The sequence below is a fragment of the Pelodiscus sinensis genome, chromosome 15 (genome assembly GCF_052426305.1).
Source record: "Pelodiscus sinensis isolate ZL-2025 chromosome 15, ASM5242630v1, whole genome shotgun sequence".
In the NCBI taxonomy this organism is placed as follows: Eukaryota; Metazoa; Chordata; order Testudines; family Trionychidae; genus Pelodiscus; species Pelodiscus sinensis.
This window is the reverse complement of record NC_143066.1, coordinates 41,862,774-41,887,478: the sequence shown is the minus strand read 5'-3', so window position 1 is coordinate 41,887,478 and position 24,705 is coordinate 41,862,774. Positions and strand designations below refer to the sequence as shown.

The window sequence follows — 24,705 nt, the reverse complement described above, 5'->3', positions numbered from 1 at the left end:
TCCCATCTAGGCCGCGCGGGGGGGCGGGGCGGCCCGGGGCACGTGCCACGGGGACTGGCGCGAGCTCGCGCCGCAGACAGTCCACGTGACTCCTCCGAGTCCGGGAGGGCGGGGCCGGGCCAGGCGCCGTCGCGTGGCGGCGGCGGCTGCTGCTGCTGGGGGGGGGGGGCTCTTACGTCATCCGCCCCTTCCGCAGCGCACGGGCCGCGTCGGAGCGGGGACCCTGTGACTGCCCCGCCCCCCGGCCTAGAGCACTGCCAGGCAGCGCCCCCTGGCGCGTCCCACAGACACTTCCCCGCTGCGCCGAGATCGCTGCAGGGACACTTACCGGGGGGGGGGGGGGGGGGGGGGGTCTCCACCGGACCCCTGCCAGGGGCGGGGCTGGGATACCCCTGACAGGGCCCACCCATGGCGGGAGAGGAGGGCTGCACCCGCAGAACGGGGGCGCGGCCAGATGGTTTAACCAAAACCACCAAACCCCCAGCCCCCTTCCCCCAACGAGCCCGCGGGAAATGGGGGAGACCAAAGTTGTTGAGCCAAAAAAAATAGTTTTGAAACGAGCATGGTTGTTTGGCGGCTCTTTGGCCCCAACGGGCTGCCTGTGGCCACCACTATCTCGCCTCCCTGCGCCAGGTTGGCGGCTCCCTGCAGAACCTGGTAAGCACCCAAGATTTTTGCCTTTGGCTGGGAAAAAAACCAGAAAATCCTGGACATTTTAGGTGTCTGGTATTTTCTGAATTTTTTTTTTTACCAGACAGGAGGCAAAAATACCCGACTGTCTGGTTCAATACTGGACACCTGGCAACCCCACCGCCAAGGCCCTTCCAGCTGCCCTGCGGACGACGTAGCACAGATCCTGCCGTGAACCAGCCGTGCTCCCTGCTTCCAGCCCAGTCTCCTCCGCCCGCTCCCAGTACAGCAGATGGGCCCTGTCTGCAGCTCTGGCTGGGGAGCGCTGCTCCTCATGTTTGAATGAAGTGGGTGGGCTAACGCCATTCCCGGGCGGCAGACAGACCTTGCGCGCAGGCTGCACCTCTCGAAGGAAAGGCTGTTTATTCCGATTGCACAGGGCACCAAGTGCTCTAATAAAAAGCTGGAGCCGCGCTGGGACCCGGCTTTCAGGCAGCAGCAGCAGCGACGACGAGCAGGCGTCAGAAATACCTGAATTGAAATGTGCAAGTTCAGCAATAGCTCGACCCTGACGCATGGGATGCTGGGCACAGCACAGGAGCCTTTTCTGCTCTGCTTCCCGGCCCTAGGGAAGCCCCAGCAGATGGGGCTTGGCAGGGCAGAGAGCAAGGGGAGAGCTGCCCTCCGGGCACACTCCTCCATGGGGTGGGGGGCAGGCGGACTGCAGGATCCAGGCTGTCAGCGCTGGGGAGAGCAGACACTCCACCTGGATTGCAGGAACCGGGGGGGCCTGGGGCCGGCCCCTGCGCTCGGCTGCTGGGACTGACACAACAGTCACCCAGAACGCGGGTGGAAACGTACAGCCACATGCATGGCTGCACAAGTGGATCCAGGGCTCCAATGTGAAGGCGTCTGAGCTGCTCCTCGGGGAGAGCTTGTCTGGAGAAATCACTTGGTGCATCAATGTCTCAACAAAGCTCCGCCAAGATCAGAGGCCCACTGGCCAGGGACCAGTCCCTGCAGTCCAGCTGGGCAAGGGTTTCCATTTCATGAAAAGTGTGTAGCAAACGCACAGGTGCAGGGTGCACATTACTGCCTCCCTGTCCACCTGGCCTGCCAGACACACCAGGGGGCCTGCTCCTCTGGGATGTTGGGGTTCACCTGACATGCCACTAGCATTTCTACTCACAAAATGACAGAGCCTGGAGATGGGGAGGCATGGGAGACGAGCCAGGCGGGTGAATGCCTTTGCCCCCGCCTGGCCAGTGTGACTGCACTGGGAAGCTCTGCCTTGCTCAGTGAAAACCCAGACAACAATCCCCATCAGGCTCCAGCTGGCAAGTCTGAGCTGGTGACATCACTCGGGTTTGGGAAGTGAGGGAGCCAATCAGATCACTGTGCTCCTGGGAACATTTTATACTCCTTGGCTTTGTCACCTATCAGTCATTCCCTTGTGACCCACGGGAATCCGCAGCCAAGCAGCTGGTTGACTGGGAGGCAGGATGACTAGCCCAGAGCCATAAGGCCTGAAAAGTGCAACTGTCTAATGGGTCTTCTGGAAGTGGGGCTGTAAAATCCCGCTGAATTGGTTAACCAGTTAGATGCCTAACCAGTTAACTGAGGGGGGGCGGTCGGGAAGGCTGGAGCTGCCCCAGCCCGGAGCAGCCCCCACTCATGGTCCCAATGCCCCACTGAATTGTAACACTGACCAGCACTGGGAAATTGATACCTCAAAGCACCAAATGAGTCCTCCTGGCCGTGGCTTTGCAGGCAGCCTCCCAGGCTGCAGGGGCCCTGCCTGCAGGAATGGAGAGGCTGAGAAGGCACTGAGGCTCTCGGGAAGGGCCGAGGAGCCAGGGCCTTGCAGGCCACAGGCCGGGGCAATGCCCGGCAGGTTTGGCTAATGGAGCCGGCCCTGTTTCAAGCCACAGTTGTCCCATTCCGGGGCTCACACGCTGGTCCTGGACGTTGCCGAAAGGCGACCCCCGCACCCAGAGCTGCTCCGGCTGGGCGCTAGCGGCCCGAGCGCAGGGTTTGTTTCCAAGAGGCGAGCAGGAGAAATGGCTCCGAAAGCAGAAATGCTGGTAGGAGAGGAGCAGCCAGGCACCGAGAGGCGACCCTGCCTCCCGCACGGCGGCTGAGCTCTGCAGGAAGGCAGCAGCTTTGCACTCCCTCCGGCCAGTTCCCGGCAAGGAGAGCCGGAGCAGGAGCAGGAGAGCGGGCCCCGAGCACAGCGGCCAGCATGGAGTCCCCCCGGCTTTCCGGGTGCTGGGCGCCTCCTCCGTCCCCTGCTGAAGGAGCAGCGAGGCTCTCGCTGCCCCTCCCCACACGGCTGGGCTAAGGCGATGCGGCAAGTCCACGTTCCGTCAAGCCAGCAGTTCATCTCCTGCCCCACAGCTCGGCCTCCGGGAAGCCAGTCACCTCCCCCACCTCGCAGAAGGGCCGCCCGCCCTGCGTGAACGTCAGCTTGTGCCGCAGTCGGACGGGGTGCTGGGCGGGGGAGAGAGGAGCGTTACCCGGGCAGGTTACGGGGCCTGCTCCCCGCCACCCCCCCGCTGCCAATGCCAAGGGTCCCCTGCCGCGGGAGGGCAACGCGCGAGCAATGGACACCGCTCTGGTAACACTGGGGGGCGTGTCCCACAGGCACCCAAGGGAGCTCGGACAGCTGCACCCGGCAGCAGAGATGGCTGAGGGTCCCCCAGCCCTCACCACCACTAACCGCAGAGTCACCCTCCGGGGTTGCCCATCTGGGGTCCCCTCTGCTCCACCAGCGTTCAGTCCCAGGGACCACCGGGCTGCAGAGGGGGGAAAGCAGCATCAGCTGGGCTCTCCTGGCTCATCCCCCCCTGCCCTTGCAGCCTCTGATGGCGCCCACTTCCCCATGAGTCAGAGCTCCTCAGAGCCGCTGCCCTGCTGGCAGACCCCCGAGCCTCAGGGCCCTGGCGCCTGCCCTTGGCACTCCGAGCCGCTGCCACCTACTCTGTGTGGGTTGGCGAGCAGCAGGACCTGGGATATCACGGCTGGAGGGAGCAACGGGCTGAAGGCAGGAAGCTCAGAACCAGACGCCGGCTGCAGCTTTATGCTCATAGCCTGCCGGGGAGAGAGCACAAGAGACGTGGTCTAATCCCCGCTGGAGATGGGCGCCCGAGGGCCGGTCCTGCCCGCCACTCCCACACTAGCGCTCCAGGAGCGGCGCTCAGGGAGGAGAGGAGCATGCAACGGAAACCCTCCGGGTACGTCTACACAGCAACGTCCTTTCGCGCTAGCTTAGCCCGCGTCTCCACAGCCGGCAGGGACTCCGGAATAACAGCGAGCTGGAGGCCTTACTGGACGAGCAAGGGAAGGCGGAGGAGGACTCTGGAAATCAGCGCTGTGTAGACGCTCCCCGCACCACTCACGTAGCCCGATTTGCGTCGCTTATTTCGAGTTACGCCCTGCTGCTAGACGCGGCCTCAGGGCTCCTGGGAGGCAGCTGCTGTTACCAGCCCAGGAGCCCAGGGCAGGGTGTCCCGGTTCTGGCACAAGGCTTAGGGCGGAGGCTTGCAGGTGGGCTCTGGAGGGAGTGGTCAGTGCCAGGGGCTGGCTGTACTTGGGAGCAAAAGGCTACAGGCCAGGGGCAGGAACGTGCCCGTGCTCCTGAGAGGACAGCACCGTGCAGGGAGCCAGGGGACAGAGCTCCAAAATCCGGGGTTGGGCCCTTGGCATAACCCTGGGAATGGAGCACAGGCCCAGCGTGCCAATCCCCGGGGTCTGTTCCGCAGCTCTGTGCACACAGGGGTCTGACGGCCGTGGCTCTCCCCACCGCCCGGTACCCCAAAGGCACGCCCCGGCAGCAGGGCCTTTAACCGAGCACGGGGCAGACAGGATGTGTGGCTTCCTCAGTGCTAGGCCCGGCACCCGGCCGGGTCTCCCGGGAAGAGGGGCGGGCTGCACACTGAGCCGCGGACAGGAGCGGCCTGGTTTCCCCGCCAGTGCTCGAGGGAACCCCTAAGCCAGAGGCCAGGCTTCCGCTCAGCGCAGCTGCCCCGCGGTCTCACCTTTGGGACGGCGGCCTGGAACACAACGTCCTTCACGGGCAGAGCAGAAGTGCTCAGCACGGAGAGCACCAGCACCAGCACGTCTGGTCGCCCGGGGGCTGGGTCTCTGGAGAAATGGAGCATGGCCTTGAGTCCGTTTTGATCATACACGGTGACTGGCGGGACGGTGCCTGTCAGAGGCAGAACAGAGTGAAAGGGGGACCCGCCCCTTCCCGAGGGGCCAGGAGAGCCACAGACTGAGGCACAAAGGAAAGGAAACGTTTTCGCCCCCCTCCGGAGCATCCCAGCCAGGGCAAAGCCCACGGGGACTCGCACACCTGTTCTGCTCCTCTGCGCCCGAGCGCAGGGAACCCGAGCCTGCCTACAGCCAGGGCTGCGAGCGCCGATCCCCGCAGGGACCTCCCTCACCAGGCCCCCAAGTCTCCTGAAGTCCTTCCCGCCGAAGGCACACAAGGAGGGAACGAAGCCCCCGAGTCTCTCTCTATAGCTCCGGGCTGGGCCTCGAGCATAACACCGACACGCCCCAGCTGGGCTTCGCTGCCTGGGCGCAGTCCCCCAGGGAAAGGCAGAGGGAACGGAGCCCAGCGCTGCCGAGGGAAGGCAGGTCGCCTGCTCGTGCGCCAGGTGAGCCAGACTCCGGCATGACGGGTGCCCAGGCCCGGCGGGGAGCTGCTCCGAGCAGAGCAGGGAAAGATGTCTCTGTACCATGAGAGCAGCAGGCAGCCTGGCCATTGGCTAGGGAGGGCAACAGACATCTCCAGAGCCGGACAGACTAGGTTCCGGGCAGTCCCCCCGCAACGCATCCAGCTGCCCTTTCCGCCCACGCGCAATCCCAGCCTCCAAGGCCGCCAAGAAGCTGCACTGAGCACAGCCGGGACACTTACTCGGTGTCACTGAAGTGAGCGGGACGAAAAGGTCGGCCAGAGCAGCAGCGTGGGAGGCTGGCTGCGACGGAGCGGCAGGTTTCAGCTCACAGGCTGGGTCAGGGAGCAAAGCTCCTGCAGCTAAGCCGCTCGGAAGGCCTGCCGGGGACAGCTGCACTGGTGACAAGCTCCTGGAAGGAAAACCATCCAGATCACACCGCCGACCCCTTCCTCGCCTGCGTCCGCCCTGCCCTCAGAGCCTCCGCCCCGCAGGGGCCAAGGAACCTACTGTCCCAGCCCCTGGGAGCGGCTGTCACGGTGGGAGGCAGACGTGATTCCACAGGGGAGATGCTGCTGCTTCAGCGTTCGTTGGGCTGAACCTCTGTCTGCTGCCACGAGCAGATTTCATGACAGGTGCTGGCAGCTGCTCTCCCTGGCCGCCGGAGCCAGGCTCCACTACAACCCTGCTTCAGTCTCCCCGTCCCGCTGGCCAAAAGTGGAGAAAGCTGCCGCGAGCGTTATTCGAGTGGCAGAGAGGCAGAAAAAGGCCCAATTTTTGGATGGATGGATGGAAGTGGGGGGAGGGGAGAGAAAACTAGGTTACGAAGATCACAACAGCCAGCCTGGGTCAGCCCACAGGTGCGTCCAGCCCGGTGTCCTGTCTGCCGGCAGCAGCCCGTGCCCGATGCTTCCAAGGGAATGAACAGAATTCGGGAACGTCGAGTGATCCAGCCCAGGCGCCCCATCCCAGCTTCTGGCGGTTCAGGGACACCCGGAGCACAGTTGCATCCCTGCCCACCCTGGCTAGTAGCCACAGGGACCCGCCCTCCGGGCGTCTCCTTTGCTGAACTCAGCTGTGCTTTCGGCCGCCAAAGCGGCCCGGCCTTGTGTTTGAGACCAGCTGTGGGCCGCGGGGCAGCCTGCCCCCTACTGGCTGGTGGCAGTGTAACAGGCTCCCCTGCCCCCGCCAGCGTGCTCTGCCGTTGGCTTACGTTGGCAATGGCCCGGTCACCGGAGATGGAGGCAGCTGCCCTGCCCAATCCTGAAGCACGTTCCGGTGCGGCGCGCCTCCCTGCCAGTGCTCCCCCAGCACGCCGGGTTGAGGACAGCCGCTGTGCCCAGCACCCTGCCAAACAGAGAGAACCCCGGGGGCCCTGCGGACACTGCTGGCACGGGGCCATGACGGGCCAGGCACCGGCGAGGCCCACCCCAGCCGCACACAGACCAGGGCTGAGACACCGAGCGCTGCCTCCTCCCGACCCTGCCCCGCTGGCGGCTCTGCGTGTGCAGATCCCTCCAACGCCCAGGAGGTGCTGAGCTCCTGCGCTGCCGGCAGAGGCCTCTCCCCCTAAGCGGAAGGAGAATTTCCCTTAGCAGCAGGGGTGAAAGGCGGCCGGTGTGCCTGGTGCAGCGCTCCGGCAAGAACCCAGCCGGCTGCTGCCCTCCGCTGCAGTGCAGGGGCAGCGCGCCCAGCCTGGCTCCCGGAGGTTACCTAGGGGAAGTAAGTAAGTACGCCAGGCCGGTTCAAGGGGCTGGGCGGGAGCGCGCCCCCCTACCTGGCACTGCCCCAGCTCTGAGCCCCGCTCCGCTGTTTTGGGAGGGGGGAGGCCGCAGCCGCACATAACGGGTCCCTGCTGCTTTTCTTCTCCGTCCTCTGACTCGGGAGAAGAGCACAGCCTGCAGCATTCCTCTTGCTCCCGCTCGCCCAGTCCCCTGCCCTGAGCCCCTCCTCAGACCCCCGGCCTGACTCCTGCACCCCCATCCTCCGCCCTGAGCCCCTCCTCAGACCCCCGGCCTGACTCCTGCACCCCCATCCTCCGCCCTGAGCCCCTCCTCAGACCCCCGGCCCTGACTCCTGCACCCCCATCCTCCGCCCTGAGCCCCTCCTCAGACCCCCGGCCTGACTCCTGCACCCCCATCCTCCGCCCTGAGCCCCTCCTCAGACCCCCGGCCCTGACTCCTGCACCCCCATCCTCCGCCCTGAGCCCCTCCTCAGACCCCCGGCCCTGACTCCTGCACCCCCATCCTCCGCCCTGAGCCCCTCCTCAGACCCCCGGCCTGACTCCTGCACCCCCATCCTCCGCCCTGAGCCCCTCCTCAGACCCCCGGCCCTGACTCCTGCACCCCCATCCTCCGCCCTGAGCCCCTCCTCAGACCCCCGGCCCTGACTCCTGCACCCCCATCCTCCGCCCTGAGCCCCTCCTCAGACCCCCGGCCCTGACTCCTGCACCCCCGCACTCACTCCTCCCCCACCACCACCCCGGCCCTGAGCCCCGCACTCCCTGCCCTGACTCCTGCACCCCCACACTCACTCCTCCCCCACCACCCCCCCGGCCCTGAGCCCCGCACTCCCTGCCCTGACTCCTGCACCCCCACACTCACTCCTCCCCCACCACCCCCCCGGCCCTGAGCCCCGCACTCCCTGCCCTGACTCCTGCACCCCCGCACTCACTCCTCCCCCATCACCCTCCGGCCCTGAGCCCCACACTCCCTGCCCTGACTCCTCACCCCCCCACCCCCGCCCTGAGCCCTTCACACTCCATCCCACACTTAAATTTCTTACCGGTACTGTGGGATCGCACCCCTCTGAGGGTGCCAAACAAGAGTACCTGTAAGAAACGTGAGTGACTTTGACCCCGGCGTAGCTGCCTACGGCATTAGGGCTCAGCACCCTTCTAACCGCAGAGCACGTGCAGAGCTGATCCTGTCCAGTAGGGGTCAGTGGCGCACACACCACGTCACCTCCCAGGAATACGGATCAGCCCAGTATCGCCAGCGCCAGGCAGGCGGGGCAGGAGACAGCACGCAAACCGCTCACCTGCATGGAGCCGAAATCAGGTGCCGGCCTCTGTCCAACGGGGGAATCGCTGAGCCCTAGGGCAGTAGCCAAAACACAGAGCAGTCAGCACAGGCGGGGCTCTCCCCACCGCCGAGTACCTTCGAGGTCTAACAGCAGCGCTGCACCGCGCCCGACTCCCCCAACCTCCCAGCATTCGCCCGGACTCAGCAGGCCCTGGGCGGGGCAAGACCAAGCTTCAGAAGAAACCCACCGAACCCTCAAGATCCCCCGCATCCCGAACCCTCAAAGGCAGCCCCGTCCCCGCGCCCGAGGACAGACCTAGGGCCATCAGCTCCTCGTCCAGCAGGCAGGAAGAGGTGCTGCTGCGCTGGGCGGTGGCTGGCGCATTCCCGCTCCGCGCCGGGGGAGACGCCGGCCTGGAATCCAGCTCGGAGAAGTCGATCAGCGTGTAGCATTTCGTAGCACCCGGCGGGGACCGAGGGGCTTCGGGGCGAGAGGGAGAGTTAAAGAACTGCCCCTCCCCTGGGCTGCGCCCTGGCCTAGCTCAGCAGGGTTCGAACCCTCGCACTAGCGACCCCGCTCCCACAGCAAGCCTCTGAGTGACTCCCCCTTTCAAATTAATTAAATGGGAGCCTGGGGGGTGTCAGCCCCGGGATCTGTCAGCTCACAACCCCTAGGTAACCACGTTGCGTCCACACCACCCCCAGCTTGAGAGCCCTGGTTACCTGAACCACACGGGGCGGAGAGGGGAGGGGGCTTTCGTGAGCACTTTTAGAACACCTGTATTGAAAACCCTACAGCTGGAAACACCCTAGAAAATCTGGAGAGGCCTGGCACGGTGCTAGGAGCACGAGGCCCCTTCCAGTCCTGGGCACTGAACAGGGTTCAAGCGGCTCCGAGTGGCAGGCTCCACAAGGGAGATGGAGCCCAGCTATTTCCACCTCTGCTCAAGAGCCAGGCAGGAGCCAGTGGCTGGAGTGGGGTGAAGCAGCCGTGTTCACACGTCTCTGCCTACGGGCGGCCTGCCTCCCCGTGACCCCTGACATGCTGCGCCCGACAGAGCCACTGCTGCGTCCCAGGCCAGGCCCAGCTGCTGTCGGGTTCGTAAGACGAGGGACTGGGCCCTTCTCTGCTTCTTTTTGGTGTAGAAAGAAACCTTAAAGGGTTTCCTGATTGTTTTATTCCTTAGCAGCATCACTCTCCAGTCCAGCGCTCCCTGCTTCTGTGGGCGCGTCTGTCCTCTGGCCTTAACAGCGGGCACCCTGCCTGTCTCCCAGGCTAGCCTTCCACGTTACAGAGATACCAGCAAAACCTGTTCCAGGGGCACCCGAGGGGCCGAGTCTGAACTCGGATACACAACTCCAGCTGCATGAATTGTCGTATGCAGTCACACTCTGGCGCCGTTCCCACAGCAGGAGGGCGACAGGAGAGATGCTCCCGTCAGCTTCCCTCACTCCTCGTGAGCAGGCGATCGGCGCCAACGGGCGCCCTCAGCGATCCATTTAGCGGGGCCTTACTAGACCCGCTAAATCAAACGCCAGCTCAACCTCCGGCGCGTCGATCCGGAGCCTAACGCAATCCCTTCCCCCTCGATGGCTCCGCCTTCACTCTCTGGGCAATGGGGAGATCCCCTCACGCTGCCCCCAGCCATGGAGTCCGCCAGCCTGGGACTGGACTGGAACACGCAGCCGTTAGGCCTGGACACCGAGAAAGCAGCAGAGGTGCAAGCCCATTTTCGTTGGCCTTTGCAGGTCTCCCTGGAAGTGCACAGAGCACTAGAGCGGCCCCTACCCGCGCACTGCTTAGCCGGAGGCAGGGGGCCCCAGATAACCACAGAGCCCCTTGCCTCAGGCCCCCAGGGCTCACTGAAAGGCTTGGCAGTGTCTGTGGGAACCCCACGGGCTATTCTATGCATTTCAGGGCCTTCCCCAGCGGTGCTCCCTACGCCCCAGCCTCCTGTCTCCCGAGACCCTTCAGACACCGTAACCCAGCCAGGAACCGCCGAGGGGCCCCTGTGACCATTACCTGAGGCATCGGTGGAGCTGGTGGCCGAACTCCGGCCCTGGGCGTGGCCTCCCACAAGCTGCCGGTACGAGCCGAGCGCCTGGGTGAGTTTGTCATTGGCCTGGAGAATCTCTGCTGCAGAAAGAGGAGAAACAAGCTTGTCTTACGCTAACAGGAGGGCTAGTGGGCGGCCACGTTCCACGCGGCTCACCACAGAGCCAGGCCACGTTCCACGCGGCTCACCACAGAGCCAGGCCACGTTCCACGCAGCTCACCACAGAGCCAGGCCACGTTCCACGCGGCTCACCACAGAGCCAGGCCACATTCCACGCGGCTCACCACAGAGCCAGGCCACGTTCCACGCGGCTCACCACAGAGCCAGGCCACGTTCCACGCGGCTCACCACAGAGCCAGGCCACGTTCCACGCGGCTCACCACAGAGCCAGGCCACGTTCCACGCGGCTCACCACAGAGCCAGGCCACGTTCCACGCGGCTCACCACAGAGCCAGGCCACGTTCCACGCAGCTCACCACAGAGCCAGGCCACGTTCCACGCAGCTCACCACAGAGCCAGGCCACGTTCCACACGGCTCACCACAGAGCCAGGCCACGTTCCACGCAGCTCACCACAGAGCCAGGCCACGTTCCACGCAGCTCACCAGAGCCAGGTCTGCGTCCCAGGCGGGCAAAGCCCCCCTGGCTCTTGGTGCAGGGGCTGAGGACAGGTCCCTTTCACACCAGCTTCTAGCTGGGAGGCTCTGATGTCACGCACATGCCCGGAAACCCCCCGATTCAAGCTCTCCTGTGACACTGGACGGGGCTGCCAGCCTGGGACAGAGCTCAGCCGCACGTGGCAGTTTTCACCTTTGCACGTTCCGAGGGAGATCTGCAGGAAGTGCCCACGCCCACAAAGGCCTGGGTGGCAGTCTGCGTGCGGTCTCCCTGGAGAGGTAGCTCCACGTTCTCCCCCGTACCAGGGCAAGTGCCACAGCAGCAACCCCCAAAATCCCATCCCATTGACGCTAGAGTCATGAACCCCTCGGCCCCAGCTGTCGCTCAGAGGTGAATACGCTCAGGGCATGATACACTCGGCAAGGAGGCACCCGGGGCCTCCACTCCTACAGCTCTGCCCGGCTGGCCCCACACGGAGCCTCCTTCCCCTGGTGCACGACAGGGAAGGGAAGAGCTTGGACCCACATTCCGTCTTCTGGGCTCCCCGGCCAGCCTGCACCTCGGGCCCGTCTGCTCTGCGCTTAGGAGCCGGGCTGCCTGACGCGGCTCCCATGGAAGAAGGCAGGAGGGGGCTCTGGCGTTAAGTCCCCGCGGGGGGGAAGCCGCCCTCCTGGCACCCCCAGCAGGACAAGGAGACCGAAAGCAAAAGGCCAGGCTCCGGGCAGCAGTGGTATGGCCCACTCCAAGAACCCGCAGGGCTGGGGCAGGGGCAGGGGCAGGGGCGCGTGGGCAGGGCTCGCCTCTCCGGGCCGGCGTCACTGTCTGTTCGCAGGCGGGCCACCGTGTCAAGGGGCAGGCGACACCCATCGTATGGGAACGCTGAGATTCTGGAGCACAGTCCCGTGGGAAGGGGCCCACCCCACAGCGGGGAGCCCCATGGGCTGTGCCTCAATGGCCCGCGCCGCTGAGCACCAGAAACAGCAGGGCCGGCACTGAACTGGCCCCTGGGCGTGCTGGGGGCGGAACGGGGAGAGGGATGGGTCAGCCTCCCCGAGGACACCAGCGCTGCCCCGAGCCGGCCCTGCCCCAGACACAGATTGCAGCGTTTGACCAGCCTCCATGTGCAGCCAGATCAGCCCGTTTATTGCTGTCCCACGGAGCCCGGCCGGGCTGCAGCCTGCAGCTGGGGGTCTCAGCTTTGCCAGGGGTGTCGGTCGTGTGTAAAACAGGGACCCCACCAGCAGCCTGTCTCCCGGGCGGGGGGGGAAGGGACCTCGCTACGGTCTGGAACCCCGGCGGGAGGCGCTGGAGACGCAAAGCGCGATTATCTCAGGCCCAGGGACCGAGTCAGCAAAGCGGACAAGGAGAAATGGCTTTGGCTCATTTCTCTGGATGGCTTTACCGGGCCCCAGACCAGGGACGCAAGCGACCGGTCGACTCCCGATAGGCAAATGCTTATCCGAGAGTCGACCAGTGACCCGACTAGTCGCTTCCCCCCACTCGCTGCCTCTATCAGAGAGAGGCAAGGGGAGAGCAGGAGCCGGCTCCCCCCAGCACCATCTCCATGGGGAAAAGGAGCAGGGGGCAGCGGAGAACCGGCAGCGCTTCCGCCTTTGAACTGTAGCAAGAGCCGGCAGAGGCGCTGCCCGGAGCCTGGCGCGAGCGGGGCCACAACGGAACATCCTCACTCCAGACGCTGTTACTGCCCGAGGGACGTCTGGGGGGTGGGCCTCCGAGGCCGGGGGCAGGCTATCCTGAGGTGGGAAGGCAGGGCCTGAGGGCCTGAGCCCAGGGCCTACTCGCCTCCCGACTCCAGGGAGCGCCATCATTGGGAGCCAAAACGATGGGAGAGGCTACAGGGCAGGCGCCCCCCAGGAGGGAGATGGCGCCGCCTCAGACCTGCCCCCCAAAGCACGGGGAGCGTTCGGCTCTTGATTTAGCGGGGGGGGGGGCAGTTTACACTTCCTCACAAAGGCAGCCGTTGAGGCTGGGTCCGGGCTGGCGCGGCCGCGCAGGGGGGTTGCGCAGTTCCAAGGCTGGCGGGCTCTGGAGAGGAACAGCAGGGGCCGTGCTGGTTAGGAATGGGGGGCCGCTCCAGTAACCCCAGGAGGGCCAGACAGCGCCTGCTTGCACCACGACAGGAGGCCGGGGAGCTCGGGGGGGGGAAGAGCAGCACGTACCCAAAGCCTCGTCGTCGTCAACGGTCTCGCTGGCCAGGCGGAAGAGCAGCGGCCTGAGCTTCTCGCTGCGTTCAAACAGGCGCTGGGGAAGCAAACAGAGTCGGCCACCTGCGGCTCAGAGCAGCGGCCCGGTCCCCCGGCGCCAGACAGAACCGAGGGCGGGAAGGCGGCCCAGCAAATGCAGCCTGCGCGTCGGCTCCGTGCCCGGCGGAGGCGTTGCCGGCGCCGGAGAAGGGTGAGCTCCGTACTGCACCTTTCCCATCCGAGCCTCCCCCGTCACGCGCACAGGCGGGCCCTGGGGGCAGCACGCTCCAGCTTAAAAGGAACAGAATCCAGCCGGCCTCTCGGAACTCGGCGCTGGCAGCGAACGTGCCCTTCGCAGCTCCGCCCAGCAGCAGCGCCAGGCCCGCGCGCCCATCCTGAGCACAGCCTCCCGCCTCCGCAGCCCACCCACGGCTCCGACGCAGCCACCCCCAACGCCTCCTGCTTCCGGAACACGCTCGCCGTGCTCGTGCATATTCAGGGGCTGGGAGCCAGGCAGCTTCTCGACCGGCCCCAGGAGCCGGCTCGCAAGTTCCCCTAACTTGTATTTATGCTCAGAAGCAAAACTGCTGCGGCCACTGGGCCGAGAGAGGGAGATGGCAGGAGCTGGGGGGTCCCAGGCATCTCCAGCTTCCAGCCCATGTCTGGACTTGAGCGATTTGGCTGCCTGCAGCTGGCCTGGAGGGAATTCCTGGATTTACCCCCCCAAGGGAGGGGGTCCACCCCTGCTGGTGACCACACTCACATGTACTGATTAATGGGCAGCTCTGCCCCCAGTGTTAGCTGCTAGACACCCCCAGTGACGCCAGGCTGGAGTCACTCACCTGCAGATCCTGGAGGTCAGACGTGGGTAACTCCTGCCTCCGGTAGCTGCTCAGCATTTCATCCAGAAGCTTAACGTTGCTGTGAACCTCCCCAATGGCATCCAGTCTCTTGGACACCTGGGCCGATTTCTCTTGCTCCTTTGAGACAACAGAAACCAAAGGCCAATGGGGTGAAATCCCTGAGTTAGCCAAGAACCTCCCCCCGCGCTGCGCCGATGGCTCGGCCAGCCTGGCCAGTGACGTCACCCGTACGTCACAGAACGGAGCCCGGGCCAGACGGCCCCACGCCCCACTGAACCGCTACACGCTGCGGGCGAAAGGCACCCGCCGGAGCGCAGCACAAGGCCTCCCCGGGGCTACGGGCCGAGCGACGCTCCCCAGCCCGCGGCCTGGCCCTCTGCACGGGGCCAACTCCACTCCAGCTGCACCAGCTTGTGCTGCACAACTCCCGCCCCTGCCGCTGCGCACACTGCTTCCCCCAGGCAACGCTGGCTGCGAGCAGTGGCAGACACATGCACACGGTGCTTCCGGGGGTCACTGCTGGAACCAGGCTGTGACATTGCCTCCCCTCCCGCCTCTGCCTCCCCCCCACCCCTGCCCCCCTGCCTACCTCCCCGCCCACCTCGGCTTCCTCCCCCCCGCCTGCCTCCCTTCCCGCATCTGCCTCCCCCCGCCCCTCTGCTTCCCCCCACCCCTGCCCCCCTGCCTACCTCCCCGCCCACCTCGGCCCCCCCCCCGCCTGCCTCCCTTCCCGCATCTGCCTCCCCACGCCTGCCTCTGCTTCCCCCCCGCCTCAGCTTCCCCTCCCGCCTGCCTCTGCTTCCCCCCCACCCCTGCCTACTTCCCCGCCCGCCTCGGCTTCCCCTCCCACCTGCCTCTGCCTCCCCCTGCCTGCCTCTGCCTTCCCCCCACCCCTGCCTATCTCCCTGCCCGCCTCAGCGGCGCCTACCTCTTTGATCATGCTCTTGATCAGCCTGTTGGCTGCCTGCAGGTCCTCGGGGTGGCTGCTCTTTAGAAGCCTCTCTAAGAGCTGTGGAGCGGAGGCAGCGTGAGCGACAGCCCCAGGGCACCACGGTGCAGCCACCCACCCAATCAGTGCAGACGTGCGCGGGGCCCTCCAGCCAGAGCTGGGCGACAGCCCTACAGACGCGCAGACTCGAGTCTCACGGTCTGAGCAGGGTCGCACGGCTGCCGCCCCACTGAGCTCGTGCTGCTGCCTGCACACATCAGCGGGGAAGCAAACGGAGGTCAGCAGGTCATAAGGGTTAAATCAGAGGAAGGGAAGCATTTCTTCACACGCCCACAGTCTGGGGAACTCCCTGCCACAGGACATTGTGAAGGCCAAGGGTACAACAGCGTTCACAAAAGAGACAGCTACACTCAGGGAGGACAGGTCCATCACTGGCTACTAGCCAGGCTGGGCAGGGAGGCTACGTCTACACTGCAGGCTTTTTGCGCAAGAACTGTTTTGTGCAAGAGTTCTTGTGCAAAAGCTCTTGCACAAGAGCGTGTCCACACAGACATGTGCTTTTGCACAAGAGCATCTGCAGTGTGGACACTTTCTTGCACAAGAAACCCCTGTTGCCCGTCCACACTGGCCTCTTGCGCAAGAGCTCGTGGGGAGAGGAATCCCTCTTGCGCGAGAAGCCCTCTGTTCCGACGCGTCGCAAGCTTTTGCACAAGAACGGCTGTTCCTGCGCTAAAAGCCGGAGGGTGTCCCTGGCCTCTGTGTGTCAGAGGCTGGGAATGGGCCACGAGGGAGGGATCACGTGAGGATTCCCTGCTCTGTTCCCTCCCTCTGGGGTATCTGGCCCTGGCCACCGTGGGCAGACAGGGCCTCGGCTGGGTGGACCTTTGGTTCTTACGATTTTAAGGAAAACAGGTGAGAAACAGAAAAAGAAATCCTAGTTCTGGCGTAGGGCACGTTGCTTCGCCCTTTGTGCCTCTGTTTCCCTATCTCCAAATAGAGATCCTGATACCTCCCTGGCTAAGGGGGGGCAGAGAATTATCGGACAGCCTTTGGGCAGCAGGAAACGTGCTCAGCCTTAGCATTGCTCAGGAGATCTTCTCTCTGGAACTCCAAAGGCCCAGGATGCTACTGACCATATGCACACCCCCCTGGCCAGGAGAGAGAGATTTACCTTGGATTTCTCTTCATCAATATCAAAAATAGAATCCCCAGGTCTCGGAGAAGGAGGGGGTAAAATTTTGTCTTCCAGGAGTTTGGGGTCTTGTTTTATGATTCCTGAAATAAGTAAGAGAGAGAGAGAGATTCTACCAGCCCCGTGTCCACTGCAGCGTTCAGCTGGGGACCGACCCTACCAACCTCTGCTGTGCCTGCTGGCAATTGAAGGCCCCCCCCCCCGTTGTAAGGCCTGGGGGGGAACAGCCAGTGGCATTGGCCTCTACTCCAAAGCAGGCATCTGCTAAGATGAGACACACAACTCAGCTGGGTGTCTGGGGTCAAGCCAAAGGGGAAGGGAGGGTTTTAGGCCAGGAAGATGGGGACAGAGAGCTCAAAGCTGGGTGGGGGTCGCTGGCCCGGCCCCATGGGAAGGGTTCCGTTCTCTGTTCGCAGTCAGAGACCCTCGCCCCGCCCCGCCGGGCTACCTGGCACTGGCAGCTCACACGCAGCAGCGCTGCCCCAGTCTGCAGGTGTCCGTGGTCTCCTTCGCACTGCCCCAGACACGCGGGGCGGCCGATCCCACTGCGGCACGCAGCCAGCCCACGCAGGGCTGCCCGCGGTGTCTGGGGAGCTCGGTGCTGCCCAGCCTGACTGGCTTACTGCCCACTGCTCTCCGCCAGGGGCCTCAGAGCCCGGGGGGGGACGTGCTGCAGACTCTCCCCCCGGCTCCACGAGACAATCTCATCCCTGAGTCGCCTGAGGGAGCCAGATGGAAGGGAATCCACAGGCCCCCAAGCTGAGCCAGGCTCCCTTGTCCCAGATCCGGCCTAGTGCTGGCTTCCCAACAAACCCGAACCCTCCCTTCAAACCTCGCCCTGGCCTCCTACCGTCAGGGAGGGTCCACGCACGCTTGGTCTAGCCCGCCCCCGGGAGCTGCCATGCCCACCAGTGCCAGCCCCGCCCGGGAGCCGCAGTCCCAGGCTGCGGGCTGCTCACGCCCCCATCGGGAAGAGGCGCTGGTTGCCTCGGGCAATCTGGGTTATTCTCCTTTCCCAGGCTGGGGGCAGCTCCTCGGAGCTTCCCATTGCAGCTCAGGGGCAGAGAGGATCCCAGCTAGTCCTGCAGCACGTTCTATCCCCCCCGCTCCGCCCTAGCCGACCAAACAGCCGCCCACCCCAATGCCTGGCCATTCCCCGCCCCGCCCCTCAGAGCACACGCTTTCCTCCCACCGCCCTGCAGCGCACCAGCCACCGAGAGCGAGCAAGCGCCTCCAGCAGACCACACACACGGCTTCCTCAATGGGCTGGGCAAGCGCACTCCAGCTCCTTGTGGCCAGCACACGGGGCCAACCAGCGGCCAAACGTTTACAACTAACGCGGGAGCTTCTTGTAGCAGGAATCTGGGACAGATTGACAGACTTATGTAGGCACAATGGTCTTCAGGTTGCTTTCCTACTCTGCCACGGGTGTTTTGGATGCCCTGGAGGGAGTCATATAGCTTCCCCGTGCCTTAGTTTCCTATCTATACAATGGGTATAACATCCCTGGCTGTTGTGAAAATAAATACATTGAAAAAGTTCGAGATGTTTTAAGAATGACTGATGAAAAGTCACGATGTAAGAGCTAGGGATTTACTAATTACTATCATATTTATTACAAAGTTGCACACGGGCCCCTAATGGGATTTAAATTGCTGAGGAGGGATTTAAATTGATCTCACCAGTTGTCTACTGGCATCCTTAAGTGTCTAACTCCCCTTCGTAAATCCGTCCCTTAAAGCTTCTTCTTGTACAAATAATCATTTATGGAAAAGTCAGATCACATGGGGTGAGCGTTAAAACCATTACTCAGCTATTTGTGGTTTGAAACCACATGACTTCGATGTGACAAAAGGAAACTGAAGTAACAGAACTAAACCTTGTTTCTTCAGCATCTGATAAGCGTCCCGGATTTTAACTTCCTGAGGAAACCAAACAGTCCAACTGAACATTATTTCTATGATTCTTGATTTGACTTTTTCTGCAGACCAGGTTCCAAAGTACTGAAAACAAAAAAGTAAATAATTATAACCAGCAAGTTTCTGTCAGATAGGTGTCTGCCCAGAGTGCTTATGCGCAGAGACTGGGGTGCAAATGGGTTTCCAATTTGTTCTTCAGAGTTGTGTCAACTGTACTCCTCACAGAAGGTAACATTCCGCATACAATTACATGCTATACATATAAGGGCTGTATTATTAAATATGTAGAATTTTATAAAAATAATCCCTCAGTACAAAAATGATGGCACATTCAGTGCTGCTTTGATCAGATTTTACCAAATGCAGGCTCAATATAAAGTATTATTTTTAGTTTGTTTTTAATTATGCTGAAAGTAGTTTCCTGCTTGGATGTAAACATCCCCCTTCAGCACTACAACCTAGAGAGAGCAGCCCTGCCCTGGGCCAGAGCCAGAGCGAAACAGACTGAAAACTGACCCTAAACAAGAGTGAAACTGAGAGGCCTGTTTTCAGTGCTCACATTTTATCTTTCTAGACACTACTGGGTCCCCGAACACCTAGTAAGTTCAATAAAATGTTAAACCAACCTGGAGAAACGGTGACAAGTAAATGTGAATTTTAAAATTCTTTGTTTTAATAAACTCAGACATTATTATGAGCTCACAGACAGAGACCTGGTGTTTAAGACAGGAGGCTCGATTCTTCGTGACTTTGCCCCAGCTTGGTTTTCCTAACTCCAAGCTCAACAGAAGCATTTGCTTTAACCTATTTGTTGTTTAACTACAATGAAACCTGGCTGACAGACCCTGTAACTGTTAAATTACTGCGCTAAGGACAAGGTCCAGATCTGACTGTCTGATCCAAAGGTGGGGAGCATGCACAGCAAGTGATGTAAACTGCTCTCCATTTCCCCACTGTTACAGGAGGTGTCTGTGAACTGGAGAGCTTTATTTGCTCTGTACAGCAAGCATTTCAAACTCAAATCCATATTCCTATCAGCTACTTTCCAAAGAGACAGGGAGACGACACCCAGAAAGCCAAGTGTGGGAGAAGAAGATGGTCTGCTGGGCACTGTTCCAGCTAAATGTTTCCATCCATGTGCGGAATAAATATTGTTATATGCACCAAGGCATGTGTGGATGTGCACAACTAGAAACACATGATGCTGACTGTGAGGGATAGTGCTACTGACTGTGGTAGGGGGAAAAAGAGATAGAGAATAAGACAGAAAATATCTTAATGCCTCTATATAAAACCACAGTATACCCACATCTTGAATCCTGCGTACGAAAGTGGTCATCTCAAAAAAGATATATTGCCATTGGAAAAGGATCAGAAAAGGGCAAAAAAAAATTATTAGGAGTTTGAACGGGTCCCATATGAAGAAAGACTAAAGACTTGTACTTTTCAGCTTAGAAAAGAGGAGACTAAGGGGGGATATGATAGAGGTCTATAAAATCATGACTGCTGTGGAAAAAGTGAATAAGGAAAAGTTATTCCCACAATATAAGAAATGAAATTAATAGGCAGCAGGTTTAAAACAAATAAAAGGAAGTTCTTCTTCACTCAGCACACAGTCAACCTGTGGAACTCCTTGCCAGAGGATGCAGTGAAGGCTAACAGGGTTCAAAAAAGAGCTAGCTAGATTCATGGAGGTTAGGTCCATCAATGGCTATTAGCCAGGATGGGTAGGAATGGTGTCCCTAGCCTCTGTTTGTCTGCATGTGGGTGACGGGGAGGGGTCATGTGAAGATTATCTGTTGTGATCTCTCCCTCTGGGGCACCTGGTGCTGGCCACTGTCGGCAGACAGGCTACTGGGCTAGGTGGACCTTTGGTCTGACCCAGTTTGGCCATTCTGATGTTCTTACCTTTGGAGACAACACTTTGATCAGCTCGTTCAGAAATCTGAATTTTGCCACTTCGCTGTGAAACCTTTCCCCACAGTTATTCACACATGTCTCCAGCACCTGGGTGGAGAAGGAAGCAGGAGACATATAACAAATTCACCAGGCAACTGGGAAACCCCGTCCATCTAGACCAAGTTCTAGGCGGCTGTGAGCGGCACAGACACAGAGACAGGGGAGTCCCTGGGAGACATGGGCCATTGGCACTCATCATTCGCTTTCACCCATGTAAAACAAACAGGCAAGAGCCGGCAGCGCTTCCTGGGTACAAACACAGGCAGGGACGACGGCGAAGGCATTTCCTGTCATAGCCATCACACACAACAGTTGGGCCGTAAGCTCCAGCAGCCGAGTGGCACAGGGAGCTGATGTCCAATGGCGTCTCACCTCCAGGAGCCAGGCTCCAAATCTGCGCGTGGCCACAGGGAGGAGAGGAAGGCAGAGGCCTCAGCCTGGTCCCTGTCGGACATTTGTTTACACAGAAAGAGCAAAAGACATTTTGGCAGAACCAGCAACCCCTGCCCGTCAGGTGCCTGGGGAGGGAACCGCAAGGAGAGCGGTGGGTCCGGAGGGAGGAGCCAGGCCAGATTAGACAGTAATTAGGGACATTAATATTTGCTATGAAGGGGATTACTGAGGACTACGGAATCGCTGGGAACCTCACAGCCACGAATGCACAAGGAACCCTGGTGATGATGATAAGAGAGAGGAACAGGGCTACCGTTTTGGACACACCGTGGAAGTTTAAAGGGGAGAGACACCCGTGTGTTTTAGAAGAGGCCGATACAGAAATCTACCCCAGGAAGTAATTCCCACGTCCTCCCCCTCTCCCCCGAGTCTGCACTCACTGTTAAGGCGTGAAGAGCTTCCATCTCCTGAGGCGACTGTATCTTGTGCGCTAGCAGCCGGGGGGCAAGGGACGGGCTGGGGGGAAGATGCAGGCAGGAAGTCTCAGGGAAACCAAACGTTGCTACTTTCCAGCAAAGAGAAGGGCAGTTCCCACGTTCCCAGCCACATTCCATCCCAGCAGCCCCACCCCGCACAAGGCTGGGGCCATACCCAAGAAGTGAGGAAAGGGCTAAGGCAGGAATGGAAGCCAGAAGCGTCCCGCAAAAGCTGATGCCAGCTGCCCCGAGGGCTGGCCCCGGGAGTGGAAAACGGGATGGGGAAGGAGGGTCTGCACAGAAGCATTGGGCCAAGAGGATCACTGAGCAGTTAGCAGAAGGGCTCAGCTTTGCTGCTCATCACAGCTGGCCCCTTGGTCCAGTGTCCCAGGGGAGGGAGGTTCATGAGGCAGAACGAGCCAGTTCTGCAGACAGAAACTGCAGCATCTGCTGAGCAGAAATGCTAGCGCAGGGACCCCAGCCGGCCCTTGCACTTACCAGCGTGAGCCCACGGGCAGCAGGGCTGGGGAAAGCCCTGGTGGAGACCTCACTCCCCCGCCCCCCCCCCCCCGAAATCAGCAATAACTAAGGATGCTCAGGTCTTCTCTGCAACTCAGCCCAGAACTCAGCAGCCCACTCGGAGCACAGGGATTGGGTGGGAGCTGAGAGGGGGCAGGGCCAGTCTCATGCGAGACGAAAAGCCCTTCCCTCTCGGTCTGCCAGAGATCACCACAGTCACAACACCCTGGCCACTCTCGCTCCCCACTCCGCGCACAGGCAGCTCCGCGAGCCCCAGTCCCTAGCAGGCGCCCAGGGCTTTCCAAAACGGCAGGTGCAGATTCTCCTTCCCGTCCGAGGACAGAGCAGCTCCGGGCCAGGCGCGCAGGCAGAGAGCGCAAAGAGCCCTCCTGTCCAGCTTACCCTTCCGGGTCTGCATTCACCTCGGCACAGAACTGCCGGATACACTCCCAGTTTTCTTCAGCGCTGGGGTCAGTGGCTTTATCTTACCGGGAAGAAAAGACCATTTCAGAGAGCTGCCTGCAAGGGACCGGCTGCTGAGACAGCCCAAAATCCCTTCTCCCCCTGAAACCCCTCCAGGCTCCACGCTCGCGCCCGGCGCGGCCACCAGACCGTTATCAATGGGCGGCGCTGCTGGTTAACGCTAAGGCAGTGTCCAAACTACATTCCTCTTCCGAAAGAGGAATGTAAATGAGCCCAATCGAAAATGCAAATGAAGCGTGAATTTACAAATCTCGCACTTCATTTGCATAATCACGCAAAAGTGCTTTTTTTAAAAAAAACGCAGTCTAAACAGGGTTCTTTTGAAAAAAATCCCTTTTTCGAAAGAACCCTATTCCTCATTTTTTCAGGAGTACGGGTTCTTTCGAAAGAAGGGGTTTTTTTTCGAAAAAACCCCTTTTTCGAAAAAGCGCTTGCATGCGATTATGCAAATGAAGCACGAGATTTGTAAATCCGCACTTCATTTGCATTTTCTATTGGGCTCCTTTACATCCCTCTTTTGGAAGAGGAATGTAGTTTAGACGTGCCCTAAGTGATTTCGCAATACTGTTGCTGTGTACACTGTACCCTCTATGGCTTAAAATGACCAAACAAAGCACATTGTCCTGCAATCCAGCAGCAGGCCAGGGAGCCAGGTGTGTGCAGAAGGGCCTTAGCTCAAGGCTGCATTTTACAACCTGGAACTCGGCGAGACAGGCCAGACAGGCAGGCCAGCACAGCGACCCGACCGTGGGTAATGCCGTTATGACCACACTTTGGCCAGTAATTGCATGAAGGAAACTTACACCCAGAGGTCTCGGCCGGGCAGAAGTTGCAAATCCAGCCCTGTCCCCCGCAAGGTCTGACAGGTGTCAGGGAAACAGAGGCAGCGTTGAAAGCTGGCCCCCAAGCACCGGGTGGAATTTAAAAGCAAATAGCTGACACTGCCGTGACTGTCCTGAGCCGGGCAGGGCAGCACTTTGTGCCTCTTCTAAGCTGCCCCAAAGCCCCAAACTGTCACATCGCCAGCCCCCTACTCCCCTGCGGGGCTCGCGTTTCACTCTGACCGCAGCGCGGGAAGTTCTGGGCAGCTCCGAGGAGCCCTCCCCTTGCCGCGCTGTTCCCGGCACCCCGAACTGACAGCCCCGCCGACGTGCGACTTCCTCTTCCCACTGAGCATCCTGCTCACACGCCAGTGGGGACCGTCCAGGGAGCGCTGCGCTCAGGGCCAAGCAACCGGCCGTGCGCCCTGGTGCAGCGCGTCTGGCGAAGGAGAGAGCGCTCCCGTCGGCGTAACTATTCCACCGTCGCAAGGGGGGGAGCGTGTCCCCGGCCGCGGTAACGTGCGTTGCTGGGTCTCACACCCCGGCACAGCGTGACCGTGCCCGGTTCAAGCGGCGGGGCCGCCGTAGCCCAGCGGGGCGCACAAGCAGGCCCCTGCTATTTACCCTGCCACGGAGACCGGCACCCGGGAGCAACTGGGCTAACTTCACCCAACCCTGCCACCGCCTAAGCCAGAGGGGGGTGCCCCGGCGCGACTGCCCGGCCCTTCCCCGGGGCAGCTCTGCCCAGCCAGCCGGGAGCTCTGCTCGCCGTGAGGCAGCGACAGGGACCCCCTGGTCTTGCCCCGGCCCCCGGCCTGCAGCAAGGCGCTTGGAGGGCCAGGGGGAACCACCAGTTCTGCAGGGCACCCGGTCTGACTGTCCAACCTGCCGCCAGGGCACCCAGCCCGTCCGTCCCCCCCCCCCCGGGGGCACCCAGCCCGTCCCCCCCCCCCTCCTCCGGGGCACCCAGCCCGTCCGTCCCCCCCCCCTCCTCCGGGGCACCCAGCCCGTCCGTCCCCCCCCCTCCTCGTCCCCCCCCTCCTCCGGGGCACCCAGCCCGTCCGTCCCCCCCCCCTCCTCCGGGGCAGCCAGCCCGTCCGTCCCCCCCCCTCCTCCCACCCTCCTCCCCGTCCCCCCCCCTCCCCCGGGCACCCGGTCTGACTGTCCCACCCCCCGCTACTCACGGAGCCAGAGCTCCAGCGCCCCCGGGTCCGGCCCAGCCATGGAGACGCGCCCGGCCCCGGCCGGAGACAGCGGCCCCGCCCCGGCCCCGCAGCTGACGCAGCGGCCGCGAGGGAGGCGGCCCCGGGGCGCCACGTGCAGCCGCCTGGGCTGGGGGGGCCGCCACCGCGCCCAGTGACCCGCAGCCCTCCCCGCGGCGCCGCTTCCTCCGGGGCGTGTCCGCGCCCGGCCGGCGCCTCCCCCTGCAGCGAGCCCCCCGCCCCAGCACCCCCCTGCAGCGAGCCCCCGTCCCAGCACCCCCCTGCAGCGAACCCCCCATCCCAGCACCCCCCCCCAGCCCCGAGCCCCCCCCCCAGCACCCCCCTGCAGCGAGCCCCCGTCCCAGCACCCCCCTGCAGCGAGCCCGTCCCAGCAGCGAACCCCCGTCCCAGCACCCCCCTGCAGCGAACCCCCATCCCAGCACCCCCCCCGCCCCAGCACCCCCCTGCAGCGAGCCCCCGTCCCAGCAGCGAACCCCCCATCCCAGCACCCCCCTACAGCGAACCCCCGTCCCAGCACCCCCCTGCAGCGAGCCCCCGCCCCAGCCCCCCCGCCCCAGCACCCCCCTGCAGCCCCCCGTCCCAGCACCCCCCTGCAGCGAGCCCTCCCGTCCCCAGCACCCCCCCCCCAGCAGCAAAGCCCCCCGTCCCAGCAGCGAACCCCCCGCCCCAGCACCCCCCTGCAGCGAGCCCTCCCGTCC

The 24,705-nt window shown here is 62.3% G+C and overlaps 1 protein-coding gene and 1 long non-coding RNA gene across 4 annotated transcripts; one reads left to right on the top strand and one right to left on the bottom strand.

Annotated features, from left to right (window-relative positions):
• The first annotated feature begins 384 nt into the window (after positions 1 to 384).
• On the top strand, positions 385 to 1,103 carry LOC142818649 (uncharacterized). The gene is made up of 2 exons (XR_012896224.2): positions 385 to 657; positions 755 to 1,103. It is a non-coding gene; the product is annotated as an uncharacterized LOC142818649 (long non-coding RNA).
• Positions 1,030 to 24,156, bottom strand: GGA2 (golgi associated, gamma adaptin ear containing, ARF binding protein 2). Of its 3 annotated transcripts, XR_012896222.2 has the most exons (18): positions 23,969 to 24,155; positions 21,883 to 21,964; positions 20,926 to 21,001; positions 20,042 to 20,140; positions 18,094 to 18,217; positions 16,194 to 16,297; positions 15,002 to 15,082; positions 14,053 to 14,190; positions 13,187 to 13,268; positions 10,356 to 10,469; positions 8,649 to 8,813; positions 8,349 to 8,404; positions 6,523 to 6,656; positions 5,552 to 5,721; positions 4,668 to 4,837; positions 3,610 to 3,720; positions 3,350 to 3,425; positions 1,031 to 3,120 (listed from the first exon to the last, which is right to left on the bottom strand). XR_012896222.2 is itself a non-coding variant. In XM_075899948.2 (17 exons), the coding sequence occupies exons 1-17, from the start codon at positions 24,006 to 24,008 to the stop codon at positions 3,010 to 3,012; spliced, it is 1,854 nt and encodes a 617-aa protein (XP_075756063.2). In that variant the 5' UTR covers positions 24,009 to 24,156; the 3' UTR covers positions 1,030 to 3,009. The 3 variants fall into 3 exon arrangements, 2 of the variants coding, with proteins under 2 accessions (XP_075756063.2, XP_075756062.2); XM_075899948.2 differs by lacking the exon at positions 3,350 to 3,425 and having other exon boundaries at positions 1,030 to 3,120; positions 10,356 to 10,466; positions 23,969 to 24,156; XM_075899947.2 differs by lacking the exon at positions 3,350 to 3,425 and having other exon boundaries at positions 1,032 to 3,120; positions 23,969 to 24,154.
• Positions 24,157 to 24,705: the final 549 nt, after the last annotated feature.